This window comes from Pholcus phalangioides, unplaced genomic scaffold (genome assembly GCF_987345545.1).
Source record: "Pholcus phalangioides strain wild (caught in Gottingen) unplaced genomic scaffold, Ppha-v1.0 ptg000009l_1, whole genome shotgun sequence".
NCBI classification, from domain to species: Eukaryota; Metazoa; Arthropoda; class Arachnida; order Araneae; family Pholcidae; genus Pholcus; species Pholcus phalangioides.
Genome location: NW_028301602.1, coordinates 58634829 through 58649877, shown reverse-complemented (window position 1 = coordinate 58649877; position 15049 = coordinate 58634829). Strand labels below are relative to the sequence as shown.

Here is a 15049-nt window from a genome sequence, read left to right as displayed (position 1 = left end):
GTGGCATTAAAGACATTATTCTTGGGTAAAAATTTGATTAGTAAAGAAAATTTATTTATAATGCAGGTAAAAAATTTTTAACTGGATTAGAAAGAAGTGCATTAAAAATTTTCTCATATTAATCCCCTTTTGCTTACAAGCTATTGGCAAGAAATTCGGATGATCTCTGTTTGACGAATCGGTGATAAATATGATAACCTTGTCCTAATATAACCGCACATTAGAAAAAAGGAAAAGAAGAAAAAAAAGTCGTAGAAAAAGAAGAAAACAAATAAAGGGAAAACAATATAATAGATAAGTAGATACGAAGTAGACCTCTCTTTTCACTCTCACCCCACCTGTTCTCTTTCGCTCTTATATGTATATAGTAGAAGGGTATAGCATATGAGGGGAAAAAACTGGTAATAGGAGTATAGAAACAATCGGAGATAAAAAGAACAACTTTATATCATAGGGTTGCAACAAAATTTCGCGATGATGAGAAGAGAGAAAAGGAAACAGAACTTGTTTGAGTTTATTTTACGGGTGTTTGGACACAATATTTCGTCCTTGATCGTAAAGTGGATAATTGATAAGAATTCATTAAAATCAGAACGTCAGGAAGAAATGTTATTGGATGGCTTTAAATAAGAGCTAAAGCTTAACTTTGAAAAATGATGATTGTGGCAATTGCCATTATCTGTATATTAACTATGTACTTATGTACTATGTATATTCAAGACGTATTCTTCCCCGAATGGAGTCTGGTTAAAGCTGTGAAGACATTTTAAAAAAATAAGAGTTTCATATGGAAACCAATCTACATAAAAAATTACTCAGATAATTACCGAAATTGTACTTGATATCTTACTTATGCATCATATCTCAGTTGAAAAACTAATTTCTTTTAACGAACATTATTAATTCAACCCTATATAACGAGAGTTTACATTACATTTGTTTGTTTCTTAGCGAAGTAAGCTTTATTGTAAAGAAGTTAGATTGAAGGAAAAATTTTGTATTGTTTGATAAAATACTATGATATCTCATCGTCAATACCGAGAAAAGCTTCAAATGCTGAGTATGGATATTATGTTTCAAATATTTCTCTCAAGATTAAAAACTCCCAAATGATTCTACTGGAAAAAACGAAAGCTTTCTGAAGTTGTTCATTTTTATCTTTCAAGATTATTCGTGGATCATTCGTCTCGATCTCTCGCACGCAAGGGCACTAATTACTTCGAGGTATATTTTCACATATCGAATCTAAATGTCCAAATTTTTAATACTACTCACTGAAATTAGAAACCAGAAAAGATACCGAATGTATAAATGTTTATTTAAATAAGTGTGTGGCTGAAAGCATTTCATTTATTTCGATCACAATCTTTTTTCAATGTCGTATAAAGATTTATACTCTTTCAAAGTTTGAATCCTCGGTATTGGTGTTTCCTCACAATATATATTGATAATTTATGTCGCACCACGGTCATTTGCACCTACAATTTATTCCCGATTCCGAACACCAGCTCTTTTTCTTATACTCACCGAGAGGCTGGTGCGCTAACCCCTCAATGTGGGACTCTCTTCGTAGCAATCTTTTTCTGTGGTCACGTCGCCGTTTCTGTTGTACCCCTGTGTCAGGAAAGTTTCTGACATGGACGAACCGGGTTTCTGTATCGAACTCACAAGGCACATCACATCTAAACATCCTTTGGTACTTTAGTCAAGTATCTTATCGAACTGGGCTTCCGCGCCCAATATATTAATGAAGAAAAGACTCTTTCACAATCCAGCTCTGCTTTCGTACTGTTTTTGTTTTTCTCGCACGTATAAATATAGAATTAATTTAACCAAAAAATGGAGAATGGTGAATCATATAACCCAGGGGTAAGCCGACATTTTTTTTCAATCCATCAATCTAAAGGATAAAAATCTTACGCGTGTCATTCTCATACATATAAACTTTAGTGCGTAATATTCGTTTTTTATTGTTGTTATTATTAAGGGTGACGAGACATCTCGTATATACGGTAAAATACTGTATTATGAAAGTTCTCCCGGTATCCTAAAAAATAGAATTATATTTCAATACAAAATTCTTCTTCATTTTGAAATTTGGTTGTGTATGGAACCGTATTTTATCAGATTAGGATTAGCAATGGATTAGCATTTATGAAAAATACTGTTGCTTAAAGCATTGTCGGGAAATAATTTAGAGCATTTTTGAATACACTGCTGCTTGGAGCATTGTTGAATACACTTGCTTAGAGCATTGTTGAATACACTTGCTTAGAGCATTGTTGAATACACTTGCTTAGAGCATTGTTGAATACACTTGCTTAGAGCATTGTTGAATACACTTGCTTAGAGCATTGTTGAATACACTTGCTTAGAGCATTGTTGAATAAACTTTGCTTAAAGCATTGTTGAATACACTTGCTTAGAGCATTGTTAAAAATACTATTTTTTAAAGCATAGTTGGGAAATTGTTTAAAAGATTTTTAGGACATTTTGGGGAATTTTTGAGAAATACTGTTGCTTAAGAAGTTGCTTAAGAAGTTGTTTAAGAAGTGTTTTATATTGGAGGATTGTTGAAGAATTATATTACTTCTCTCTGGTGTTTTTGAAAAGTTCTACTGCTCGCACAAAAGAGGTTTTTTTCCTTTTCAACTCTTTACACAAAAGAGTTGTTGAAAATTATTTTTATACGAGCGCGTTATTGAAATACGTAGTATACGGTTATTTAAAACATTATTCTAAACACATTTTATTGAATTATTTAAAAATATGGTTTGTCAGAGAATTGTTGGAGAATACCCATTATTGGAGAGTTGTTAAAAAATATGACCCGAAGAGTTCTTTTATGTTGTGTTTGTTGAAAAATATAGAGATATGTAGTATTCTCTATTTGTTGTTTCCAAAAAGTATTTTCTCTCGATTGTTGAAAAATATTATTAATAATATTCTTCAATATTTATTTTTAACATTTTTAAAAGCGCTATTATTATATTCATATATAGAATTTTATGAAAAATAATGTGTTGGTTACATTTTGGAAAATCACTGTTGCTTAAGAAATTGATAAAAATGCTGATTGAAGCGTTGTTGAGAAAAAGCGTGAACTCAATGTTTATTTTATCACAATTTATACAAAAAATTGACACGCTTTTAAGACAAATAAATTATAAATTGAAAATACAAATACAATTATAATTGAAATAGAAATTATATAAATTGTATAAAATTATATTTATTTGTGTCTCTTAATTAAGGAGACTACCGGATGGAGAGAGTAGTGGTGGTGATGATGGTGGCGGTAAAGGTAAAGAATCTTTCGAGATGCCAACATTAAAAGCCCTGAAAAACATTCCGCAACCTGACATTTTGAAGTAAGTACTGCAAGTTATACAGTTTATGAAGTATTATTATAGCTTAGCTATTATCAATTGAGGCCGAAAATGTTTCAAAATTAATTAAATATAAAACTTTGTTCCCTTTCTAAAAAATATTGTAAATTTGACAGTGTGTGTGTGTGTGTGTGTGTGTGTGTGTGTGTGTGTGTGTGTGTGTGTGTGTGTGTGTGTGTGAAAGAAAAACTTTAAATGATTAAAATTCGCGCACTATCACACAATCGAATAAGTGTAATAATAGTGGACAACATTGAAACTGCATCTGACATGAAAATATACAATTCCGAATGGTTTTCACTGTTGAACATGGATATTACTATGAAAAAGTTTTATTGACTCTCGTGTTTTAGGAGATACTTACGAACATTATATGATGAAAAATGATAAGGATCCATAGAACAACATTACCAGAAAAAATGGTCAGCCAAGATGCTGGCTGAGTACTGTTAGAGATGCTCCTCATATCCGGTACTAGTGTAATGCAAAGCGAGAAAGTGTCAGAGGCCGATAAATGAACTATTGTGCTGTAATACTTTAGCGTTTTTATGTATTTTTTGTGGTGTTTCTAGTATATTGGTGTTGAGTTGTTATGCATGTTGTACGTCTATATATTGGTGAAGTTTCTATGTATTTGTGTTGTTTTTTCAGTGCGTTTAATTTGACTTCTATATACTTATGTTATGTTTCAATGTATTGTATTGTGTCATTATTAAAGATCGAAAGTTTATTTACTAAAAATGATCAAAATAGGTAGGCAATAAGGCTGTAAAAATGCCTAAGATAGGCACTAAAAAAGAAGGCATTTATAATTTATGGAAGAAAGAAAAAATAACTAAAAACTAAGGGTTCCAAACTAGGTGGTTGCACTTAATACGTCTACTGTTTCAATTACAGTTTATAATAACATATTATGCAAGTTAAATTGATTTCAAGCCCAAAATAAAATGTTGGTAGACATTCAGGATTAGGTAAATTACAGGGCCACAGTTGTCAGACACGGAGCCAGTAGAAAAAATGATCTGCGGGTCTCCTTCGAGTAGTGAATAATTCTCGTTTATTCGTTATATTATTTGGAACAATCATTATCATTTCTATTGTTGAAACATAGCTACCTTTTTCTATTGTCACAAAATAATTTTAACTTTTTTTTATATTACCATATATGCGGGACCCCTACAAGAGCGGGGTTCTCTGTGGCCGTATCTGTCGTACGCGCCTGAGGGCGACTCTAGTAAATATAATCGAACATTTAATATGTATGTAAAATAAATAAAGCTATGGTTGTTTTTCAGTTCAGTTATGGTATAAAAAAAAATAAAATCAAAACAACATGGGGGCCCCCACAGCCCTATTCACGTTTGAATGGGACTAGGAGGGGAAGAGGCTGCCTGATGATAATTAATACTGAAAGTTGGAAAATTTAAAAAAAAGCAATTATTTTGCTCTCGATACTAAAAATATCCAAGTTTTACAGATTAGATTATGGCCTCTGGAAAGTCGCTAATAAACTGAAAACTATGTTCAAATAAGCATTTATGGCAGGGAAGTTTCAAAAAAAGCATTTTTACTAAAAAGTTTGAAAATATTCAAAAAAAGAAGAAAAAGGGCACTTATAACATTCTGCTGAATTTTGAGCTCTAGTGATTATATGCGCATTTAAATGTGCAATTAAAAAAACCGTAGTCAGTCTAGTTTCTTTTTATGGTTAAATTCGTGTTCAGCCCACCATGACTATTTTTGATTCGGGTGCAGAAACTTTGTCAAAAGTTGTTGTCAGCAATGACAACATCATAGTTTCATTTATTGAAACTATCATAAACCTCGACATGATTTAAAAATACATTTTTCTCTTGATGCAAAATATTTAGAAGTTGCCGGTTTGAAATAATTTCTTGAAGAACCAAAATTCATTGGAACTTTCCAATGCGTAGAAACTGTTCTTGAGACTTCGAATAAATCAATAAATCTTGGAGGTTCCAGAATTGGGAACAAACTAGAAACTTGAAATATTTGGACTTCGAGGAAAAATAACAAAATTGTTAATGCTTCAATGGATGGTACTGACATCCCTGCCCCCCCCCCCTCCATAAAAACGGAGATGAGTTAATCCTATGAAATTTCGCGAAGAGTTTATCATCATACAGAAAACATGGGAGTTCTTTTGAAAGTCAGAAATTTCCTAAATGAATCCAGACTAAATATTAAGAGAAATTGAATTCTTTTTTTTTTGTTTCTTTCCTAATTCCACGATGTTGCAAAGTCATTAAGAACAATGCTCTGTTTTGTCCTTTTACATTTATTTTTTATTTTATTTCATTTTTTTTGTGTATATGTCTTCCTGGCTCGCTTCGTATGTCTAGCCTTTCAACGCACTGTCATCACCAATCAGGAGAAGAGCCTAGAAGGGCTTAGCACCGCCCACCAAAGACCCGGAATAAGGTAACCATGGTGATGCTCATCCCAAGCATCTCTCGCCTGCCTCTTAGAATCAGTGTCACTGAACGAGTCGACGTAAATAACGTTATAATGCAATAACGCGTGGAAATACTTCCAGCTCGCTTTCGTTCCCGACATCACATTCCAAAATCATTCCTCTCTGTCCCTTATTTTGTTTTTGTTTTTTCCATCCACTCAAGATGGAGCTCTTGTTATATCGAATGGTACAATAGAAATAAGATGCATTAGTCGATCGGCTTCCAATGGAATCTGGCATTAACGCAACTGATAAATCACATTCCCTCGGTAAAGAAGAAAACGCATTCGTTTCGAAATTGTTGAAAATGCTTCTGATAAACACGACAGACCAATAAATTGTATCTTCTCGTTTGAAGTTTGCATTAATTCAAGTGATTCGCATTAAATATATTTTCTCCGTGTTCTGTTTTCAAAAAAACAAAAATTAGTTTCCTCTTAATGTCTGAAAAATTCAAGTGCTATTTATTATTTGTGTATAAGCAATTAAAATAAAAATTATTCATATTGCGCAATTTATATATTATTATCTCAACCCGGTAATTCTGGTGTTAAATGCATTACTTTGCATATGTGCGAGAACGGTCTTTTAAACGTTCATTACCAGTTGGAAGATAAAAATTCAAAATCGCCTTTGCGCATAACCCGAGTTCATTTTCTCTCCATTTTATATTTTGAAATGGCTGGTAGATGTCTCAATTAACGACAAAAACTTTGTTTTTTCGGACCATGTGTGGATGTGATTCGGCTAATTTGTTAAAATGTTTTGCTTGCATTTCTCTTTTTTTACCTTGAACTTTTCAATCCGAATATTTTTCTCCCTCTCTTACTATAGTTTGAATACAAAAAAAGTTAGTTATGTACAGTCGAATCCCGTTATAACAAACTCCAAGAAACCGGAGAAATCACTTTGTTATAACAAAATTTCGTTATAAAGGAATTCGAGGTTGTTGCATTGTTCCTATTTAAACTTATCTAGGGGATTAGAAAAGTGTTCGTTAAAAGTAGATTTTCGCTATAACGGTATTCATTAAAACTGGATTCGACTGTATTTGGAAAGTAACATTATTTCAATACATTTACTTTTTACGGGATTTTTAAAGCTCTGTACAGCCTGTTAAGGCCCTGTATAAGCAGTTCAATTCTAGATGGCTTTCTATACACGTCAGTAACTATGAAATAAAAAATATCAGCTCGAAAAAAAAAATTAATGCATTTAAAGGATGAAAATTTTAACTAAATTGAAACTTATCATTGACTTTGTGATTTTGGTTAATTTATAAATTATTGAATCAAGCTCAAAACAATTACTATTTTTTGTAAAAACCCTCGTGTTCCAATGTCCCTATTTTGCATGGAATGGTGATGAAATAAATTTTACGGTACAGCTTTATGGTCCTCTAAATTAAAACTGAACTTCATTTCAAGAACCAGAAATTCTTCACAATTTTATACACAGGCACACACATTTATCTAATTGTTCCTCATATGTACATTTGTACCATTGTTCGCAACATATTAATAAATTAATTAATTTTAAAAAAATTAAAAAAATTAAAAAAATGTCTCCAAAAAAGGACTCTAAAGGATATAATATGAGACAACAAATGGAATAAGCGATTTTGACTCTGTGCTTACACTTATCTCGTCTCCATAAAATTATTAAGACGTTTCTTGTTTTATCACTGAAATTTATAAATTTTTAAAATTTATTTCTTGATGGAAAACTTTTCCTGAACCACTTTGTTTGCATCTGCTGGAAATCGGAAGAAAGCCTACCTCATTAAAAAGGATATGGCATTTGGAAGGGAGGTTTAGTGATTTCTAATTATCGCTTAAAGAATTAAGGTGTTTGTAGTGGGGTGTGTAGTGAAATGTTTGTGTTCTGAATGTTAGCCATGTCAGTTTGCATGTTTTGATGGTAACTGAGTTTACAATAACGGGAATACAGTATTGGAATATAGTATTAGACCCGAGTTTTCCAGAAAAACAGTAATTACTGTTGCCAATCATTTTCCTCAAATTTGCAAACCCCAATTGTATTTGCCGTTTCTGCATGAATGACATCACATTCCAAAACCATTCCTTTCTGTGTCTCTTTTTTTTTTATCCACTCAAGATGGAGTCCTTGTTATATCAAATGATACAATAGAAATAAAATGCATTATATAGTCGATCGGCTTTCATCGAAATACGGCATCAACGCAACTGATAAATCACATTTCCTTCAGTAAAAAAAAGAAACACATTTATTTTGAAATTTTTGAAAAGGCTTCTGTTAAACACGACGGACCAATAAATTTTATCTTCTAGTTTGGAATTTACATTAATTCAAAAGTGATTCGCATTAAATATATTTTCTCCTTGTTTTCAAAAACAAAAATTAGTTTCTCTCAATGTCTGAAATATTCAAGAGTTATTTATTATTTGTATAAGTGATTCAAATTGAAAAATTATTCGATGAGCAGTTCTTTTTTTATATCTTAAAAATTTAAATTAAATTGAAACTTTTCTTTGACTTCATGCTTTGGTGAATGTAGAAATTATTAAATCATGCTAAAAACAATTATTATTTTTTGTACAAAATTCTCGTTGGTTTCAATATCTAAATTTTATACGAAATGGTTATAAATAAGTTTTACTCTATCGTCTTCTATAGATTCTAATAATGTTTATCGACACTTGAAATTTCAGGAATATCATAAATGTAGATGTTTGTGTAACGCTAGATTGTAAAGAATTGGTTCATGTGTATATGCTACGTAAAATGTCTGACAAATCGGTTATTATGAATAATCGCCCATCGTCCCAGTAAGTTTGATAAATTTATCACTTATACCAGCGATTATACATAATGCCCAAGAGAGCGTAATCTTTAAATTTAAAAAATACTGAAAAAATTATCACTTTTACCTTAAATTATGCATGATACTCAAGTTTCGTTGGTAAATTTGATAAATACTTGAAATTTATCTCTTTCACCGGTGATGATACGTAATACCCAAGCCGGGGTTCCCAAACTGTGCTACGTGGAGCACTAAATACTCCACCGAAGATTTCTTGGTGATCCGCGAAGTGATTGGAAAATAAATAAATCATTTTTCAAAAAAAAAAATTCAAAAATTCTCATTTATTCCAAGTTAAAGAAGCTGGGAGATATTTTTTTTTTAACCAACGAAATAAAATAATGTTATTTTTAATATAATTAAAATATATCGGATCAAAATATCGGAAGTTTCGTTTTTGCACTAAATTGCATTGATCCAACCAGCGTGGTAAAAAATTCCAGGGTATTGCTTTCCGGGTTGGGCTCGTGCGTTAAGACGGACGTCTTACATTTGTAAAAATCAAAGGCGTCCCTATGGATAAGTTGTATATTCGTGAATTATTGGTAGGGGAGGTGGTGGCATTGTCCTGAGCCTTTGGATTCCCATAATGAGCTTTTATCTATGCACGCACACGATTTGCATTATGGGAATTGAATTTGTAACTGAGAAACCAAAACAATTTTGCTTGAAAAGGTGACAAAACGAACATTTTTATGCAAGCAAAAAGGTAGCCAAAAGTGAGACGCATGGTCTACATGTTAGATTTTTCAAGAGGAAGCACGAATATTAAAAATGATCTTTATAGTAGCACGGCTCAGAAAAAGGTTGGCCTCACCTGCGTTGGATCATTTGCACACAAAATGATCGTATTTTTTACATCGAGATCCTATTTCATAGGGCGCGGTAGCCCAGGTCGATGAGATGCTCACCTTAAGTACCAAAGGATGTTTCGCGAGTTCGATACCCGGTTCGTCCTTGTCAGAAAACTTTCCTGAAACAGGAGTACAACAGAAACGGTGACATGACCGCAGAAAAAATGCTACCCCAGGGAGTCCCCCATCGAAGGGTTCGCTTACCAACCTCTCGATGAGTATAAAAAAAAAACAAGCCTGCCGTTCGGAATCGGCAATAAATTGCAGGTCCCGGTCTAATTAGCCCTCGTGTGCAGAAAATGACCCATTTCATAATTCGTCAGATAGGAGTTGTTTCGAGATGTTCGGAAAAATTCGTTGAATCAGAGTTTGTTATATCCAGCTCTGGCTCAAAAGTAGGGTCATCTAAATAAAATCACATCATGGCCATAAGACCCTCACCAATCGATACTGGTGTCCCCTTGTAAAAGCAGCCGATTGGCGGTGTACTAGGTGTTCATGGTCCATCCTATCCATCCCATTGAAAATTTTGAACACTTCGATCATATCTCCTCGACACCTGCGTTCATCCAATGTGAACATATTCAAAAAATGAAGTCTCTCTTCATAACTCAAGCCCTGTGTGCCAATAAGGACACGCGTAGCTCTTCTCTGCACCCCTTCAACCAAGTCTATGTCCCTCTGTAGGTATGGTCTCCAAAACCGTACAGCATACTCCAGTCCAGGACGAACTAAGCCTCGAAAAAGCAGAAGAATGACTTTAGGAGAACGCGAAGAGACCTTTTTGAAAATGAGACCAAGCATTCTATTCGCTTTCTTGACCACCGCTGAACAATGTTCAGAAAACCTAAGCCGCTCGTCAATGAGAATTCCCAAATCGGTGACCCTAGTTGCATCCGGGATAGTGACACCATTCAACTCGTAAGAGAACCGTGGGTTGTTCGAACCAAAATGAGCGACCATGCACTTATCAACGCTAAACGTCATGCTCCATTCATTTGCCCATGCTGTAATCCTGTTTAGACTGGTCTAGAGCGACTCCCTATCGCTTTGATACATTTAGGGGAATTGATCAAGCTTACCAAAATTGTCGGTGATTATGTATAATAACCGAATTTCTTTACCGTAACATATATTATGCGTGAAATAATTTTCTGAACATTGTTAAACTAAAATAAGTAAAATAATTAAGATAAATAAGCTCGTAGGGTCTAGTTTGGGCTTTATGAGCCTGGTTGCACTTCTGCACTTCCGTTTTTCCATTGAGGAAGGAAAAACTACCAGTTATCGGAGTGGTACACCAGTATTTTTAGTGCTTAAATGTATACTGCATATAATTTTGTTCGGAATATAGAAATCTATTTTTGGTATTTTACGAGGTTTTGAAAAAAAAAAATCTTTATCAGCAAAGAGAAAATTTTTCCAAAAAAAGTATAATCTTACTCAATTTAAATTTATTTTAATTTAACGGAAAAAAATACTGTGATATAATGAACATTTTTCTATGTTTAAAATGATTTTTTCCTCTTTAATCTATGAACTTTGTTCTCCCCAAGGATGTATCATCAATCAGTTCAAGTTTGTCGGCCCGTTGAGATGTATTACAAAAAAAAGTCAAGAGAATGCGAGTCATTGATTAACATTCATGAATAATTACTTATCTGTGTCAAAGTCGTGACTAATATGTCTTAATTTATACGAATAATCAGCTTTGGATGAGTCATTCATCAGTCATTATGATGACGGTATTTCGATTAAACGAGAAAAAAAAATAACAAAGTATATATCTGTAGTGATAATGAAAATAGGAATGTGATAAATGAGTAGTCTAATAGAAATTTATCGATTTCTCATAAGTTGCTGACCAAACCTTTCTGTCATCGATAAAAACATCAAAAAACTAAAGCAACTGAATAGAACGTCAGAAAAGTGTCATATTGAGAAAACTTGCTTATATACAATATATGCATCCATCTCATAACGACCATTTTGTTAGAATTTTATTTCATAGAAATAAAAGTTCTACAGGTTGATAAAACAGTTTTTCAAAAACCAAACTGCTGAAACTTTAGCATTAATATTTTTTCCCCCATTTAGATTAGGGCAATGTTTCCCAAAGTGGGCAATATCGCTCCCTGGTGAGCGATAGAATGGTCCGGGGGGCGATAGAAGCTACACACCATCATATGGGTTCTCTTGAGTTGGGGGCGATGAGAGAAAAAAAAATTGAAGAATGAGGCGATGGAACAAAAAGTCTGGGGAACTATGGATTAGAAAGATCGGGGCAAGTTGTCATAGTTTTTACTTTTTAATTTTCTCTGCAATACTTACGTCAAATGTGACTGACGCTGCGGGTAGCGGTAGTCCTTGGCTACAAATTAATCACGAAAATATCACTTGCAATTGTATGCTCATTTCATCAAATTTGTTTAAAAATTGTTAAAAAACTATGTTAACTTCCACCAAATATGATAAAGTAGGTCGATCGTTCACTTGTGGTTTTAATTTCAGCAGAATTTTGCTGCGGTTATAACAAATGGGTAAGTGGGCATATCGCATGTGTTCTGTGCCAACATGCCCCTCAGCTGGGATGCACCAACATGACTTGCCTCATTGTTTATGAAGCATATGAAGCATTCCAGCACATGAAATGCAATAGTTATTTACCACTCTCCCATCAGAACTGTTGAAACGTCTCAACATATTCATAGGCTTCACAGAATAAAGCAAACCTTGAGTGAAAAAAAATGCTGTTGGCAGTGAATCACAGGAAACTTGCTGTCATTCTTCTCTGGGAGCTCCCATCACACTGGAACTGCAATGGATAATGCAACATCCTCAGGTGGTTTGACAGAAAAGACACTAGCACTCAATACTCACTGCGGTAGAAAAAAGAAGTTGTATGTCAACTCTTGCCTCTTATGCCAATTACTCCGGTCTCCCCTACTATATTTGAAATGACTATTTTACTAAATTCACTATTTAAATCGATAAAAATGGTTTTTCGTAGGATTTTAATTAAAACGTTATTTACAAATACAACGCCACAACAGGCAAATTGCCCAACGAGGTGGCTGACTTAAGAACATCATGGATCCCCGAGCCATTTTTTGGAGGCCCTACCTACTACTGCTACACCACACATGCACCCCCCCCCGCGGAACCCCCAACGAATCGGTACATGCGGGAATGTGCGTGTACGTGTAGTGAAACCTGCCGTGAAGTTTTTTTTTTGTTTCTCTGTAATGCTTGTTATGTGTAGTGCTGCCATCTGCCACCAGTTTTTCTAATTATGAGTGAAGTGTTATGATTGAATGATTTATCGTTGTAGGACTGTTGCTCTCTGTGGCGAGACTTTTTAACGGGGAGATCGGCTCGCATTTGCGCCTTGAAGTTGGGAACCACAGAAAACCAACTTCAGCCGACCACCACTGTGGGGTTCGAACCCGGATCTTCGCATCGCGAGTCCGTCACTATAACCACTCGACCACCACAGTCGATTTATCTTATAGGCCTAAGGACTTATCGATAAGGATTTATCTTATCCTTTGAAAAATAACAGTATTTTTGGTACGGAATGAAAAATAAATGTGCTAAATAAGATAACAAACAATAAAATTCAAACATCAGACATGAAAAACCTATTAGCGTAATAGAGAATGTAGCGCAATAGAAGTTCGTTACTTTAATTCCAATTTCGAGACGCGAATACGAGCTAGTCTCACAATCGAGAAGTCTCTCCGCAGAGAGTAGACAGCACGATACTTACGTCTTAATTACACGAAAATTCAGTCATCAACAATTTCCATCTTAAAATATATAAAATAGATGGCAACATCACTAGAACACCACTAGCAGAATTCTGACAACATAATTACGTTGGGAGCCACATACACTCAAAACATATGTTCCGGCATGTACTAATTCGTTATAAATTATCTATATTAACGTTTACGTGGTGCATGTTTGTTAAGTAGTAGTAATGGTTCATTACACGAACATATAATTTGCATGGCTTATATTTGGTTTTTCTTCTGAAAGACTTATCATAGTGTTTTCAAAATCCCCTCTCGTGATCTTTTTTTTTTTACTCCATCTTTTAACTATGCTCCAAAACCAGGTTTCACGTTTTAACCAATAAGGTTCTTAATAGATGTAAAAAAATATTACTTGAAACTACATTGTCATACTACGATATTTGAAATTTTCTTTTTCATTCCCTCGAACTAGAAATGTTTCATATTGATCTACAGCTGATGAGAAAATGAAAATTATTTAGTTGTGTGAGTGAAGTGATTAATATAGCATATTATTCATTTTTTAATGTTAATTTTCTTTTATTTACCCTTAGGAAACTAAGGAAGAAAGAAGATGAGAAAGGTTTGATGAAACACGAAGAGCTGGACGAAGAGTACCTGGGTGAAGCTGCTGCTCAAGAGCCAAAGAAGCCAAGAGCCAAAGCATTCCTCGAGCCGAACTGTCCTTGCTGCAGGAACATGACGAAACGATTTACTATTGCCATCCTCAGCGCTCTCGGCTTCCTCATCAGTTTCGGCATCCGTTGCAATCTCAGCGTTGCTGTCATACAGATGGTGTCCAATTCGACGGGAGTGGTACGTTTTGTGGGTTCAGAAAATCTCTTTGTTGATTGAAGAATGTGCCCATTACGATACTTAAAAAATTGAATATTTACAATTAGTTACCATTACAAATAAATCTTATCGAGTTTTGGCTGTGTGGAAGCAAGTTCTTATGTACAGGGTATCGCACAAATTCGAAAATAATTTAAAAATTCTTAAAATTTGAAGGAATTGGTATATTCAATGCTGTTTGCGAAAACGTTGTTCTCACAAGGGGGATTTTTTTTCTGTACAGAGAAAAATGATTAAATTCTTGTCGCTGCATGAAATCAAATGACTGGAAATATGCAAATGAGACTCCTATAAAATGCAGGGGGTGTACAATTAATAGCTTATTTCGAAATTTTCCTGTTACTGACGCTTGCATAAGCTTTTCATTGTGATGTTGACACTGATGAATAAATCATTGTTGGTGAAGTTGTTTTACCTTAGTAACGGATTGCCGTCTAAAGCTTTACAAACGTACAGGACACAGAAGGTATTGAAGAAAGTTTTAGGTTCAATAACTTGGTTCCGGACATTCGTGCAGTGCCCTCATTCGACAAAAATTTCAACTAAATTCTTTTTCCTATTCCAAAAAAATATCCTTTGTGAAAATGACTCTTCAGGAAACCGCATTCAAATACACCAGTTCCTTCAATATTTAAGAATTTTTGAACTATTTACAAATTTATGAAACACCCTGTACCTGAACAACTCAAAGCAAAACGCAATTTAAAAAATCCAAACAGATAATTTTGCATTGCGATCAACCACTTGGAGTTATGCATATTCTGCTGCTACTACTAACCGTTCATGCGAACACATTCGAACATATTTTAAATGTGCACTGTATATTCTACTCC

The 15049-nt window shown here is 34.0% G+C and overlaps 1 protein-coding gene across 1 annotated transcript in view; it reads left to right on the top strand.

Annotated features, from left to right (window-relative positions):
• LOC149083391 (vesicular glutamate transporter 1-like) overlaps positions 1 to 15049 on the top strand; it is a 102017-nt gene that overhangs the window by 55348 nt on the left and 31620 nt on the right. Inside the window, exons 2-3 of the mRNA XM_089236663.1 lie at positions 3255 to 3371; positions 13916 to 14177. Coding sequence (XP_089092789.1) covers positions 3255 to 3371; positions 13916 to 14177 — 379 coding nt within the window. The remainder of the gene's footprint in view (positions 1 to 3254; positions 3372 to 13915; positions 14178 to 15049) is intronic.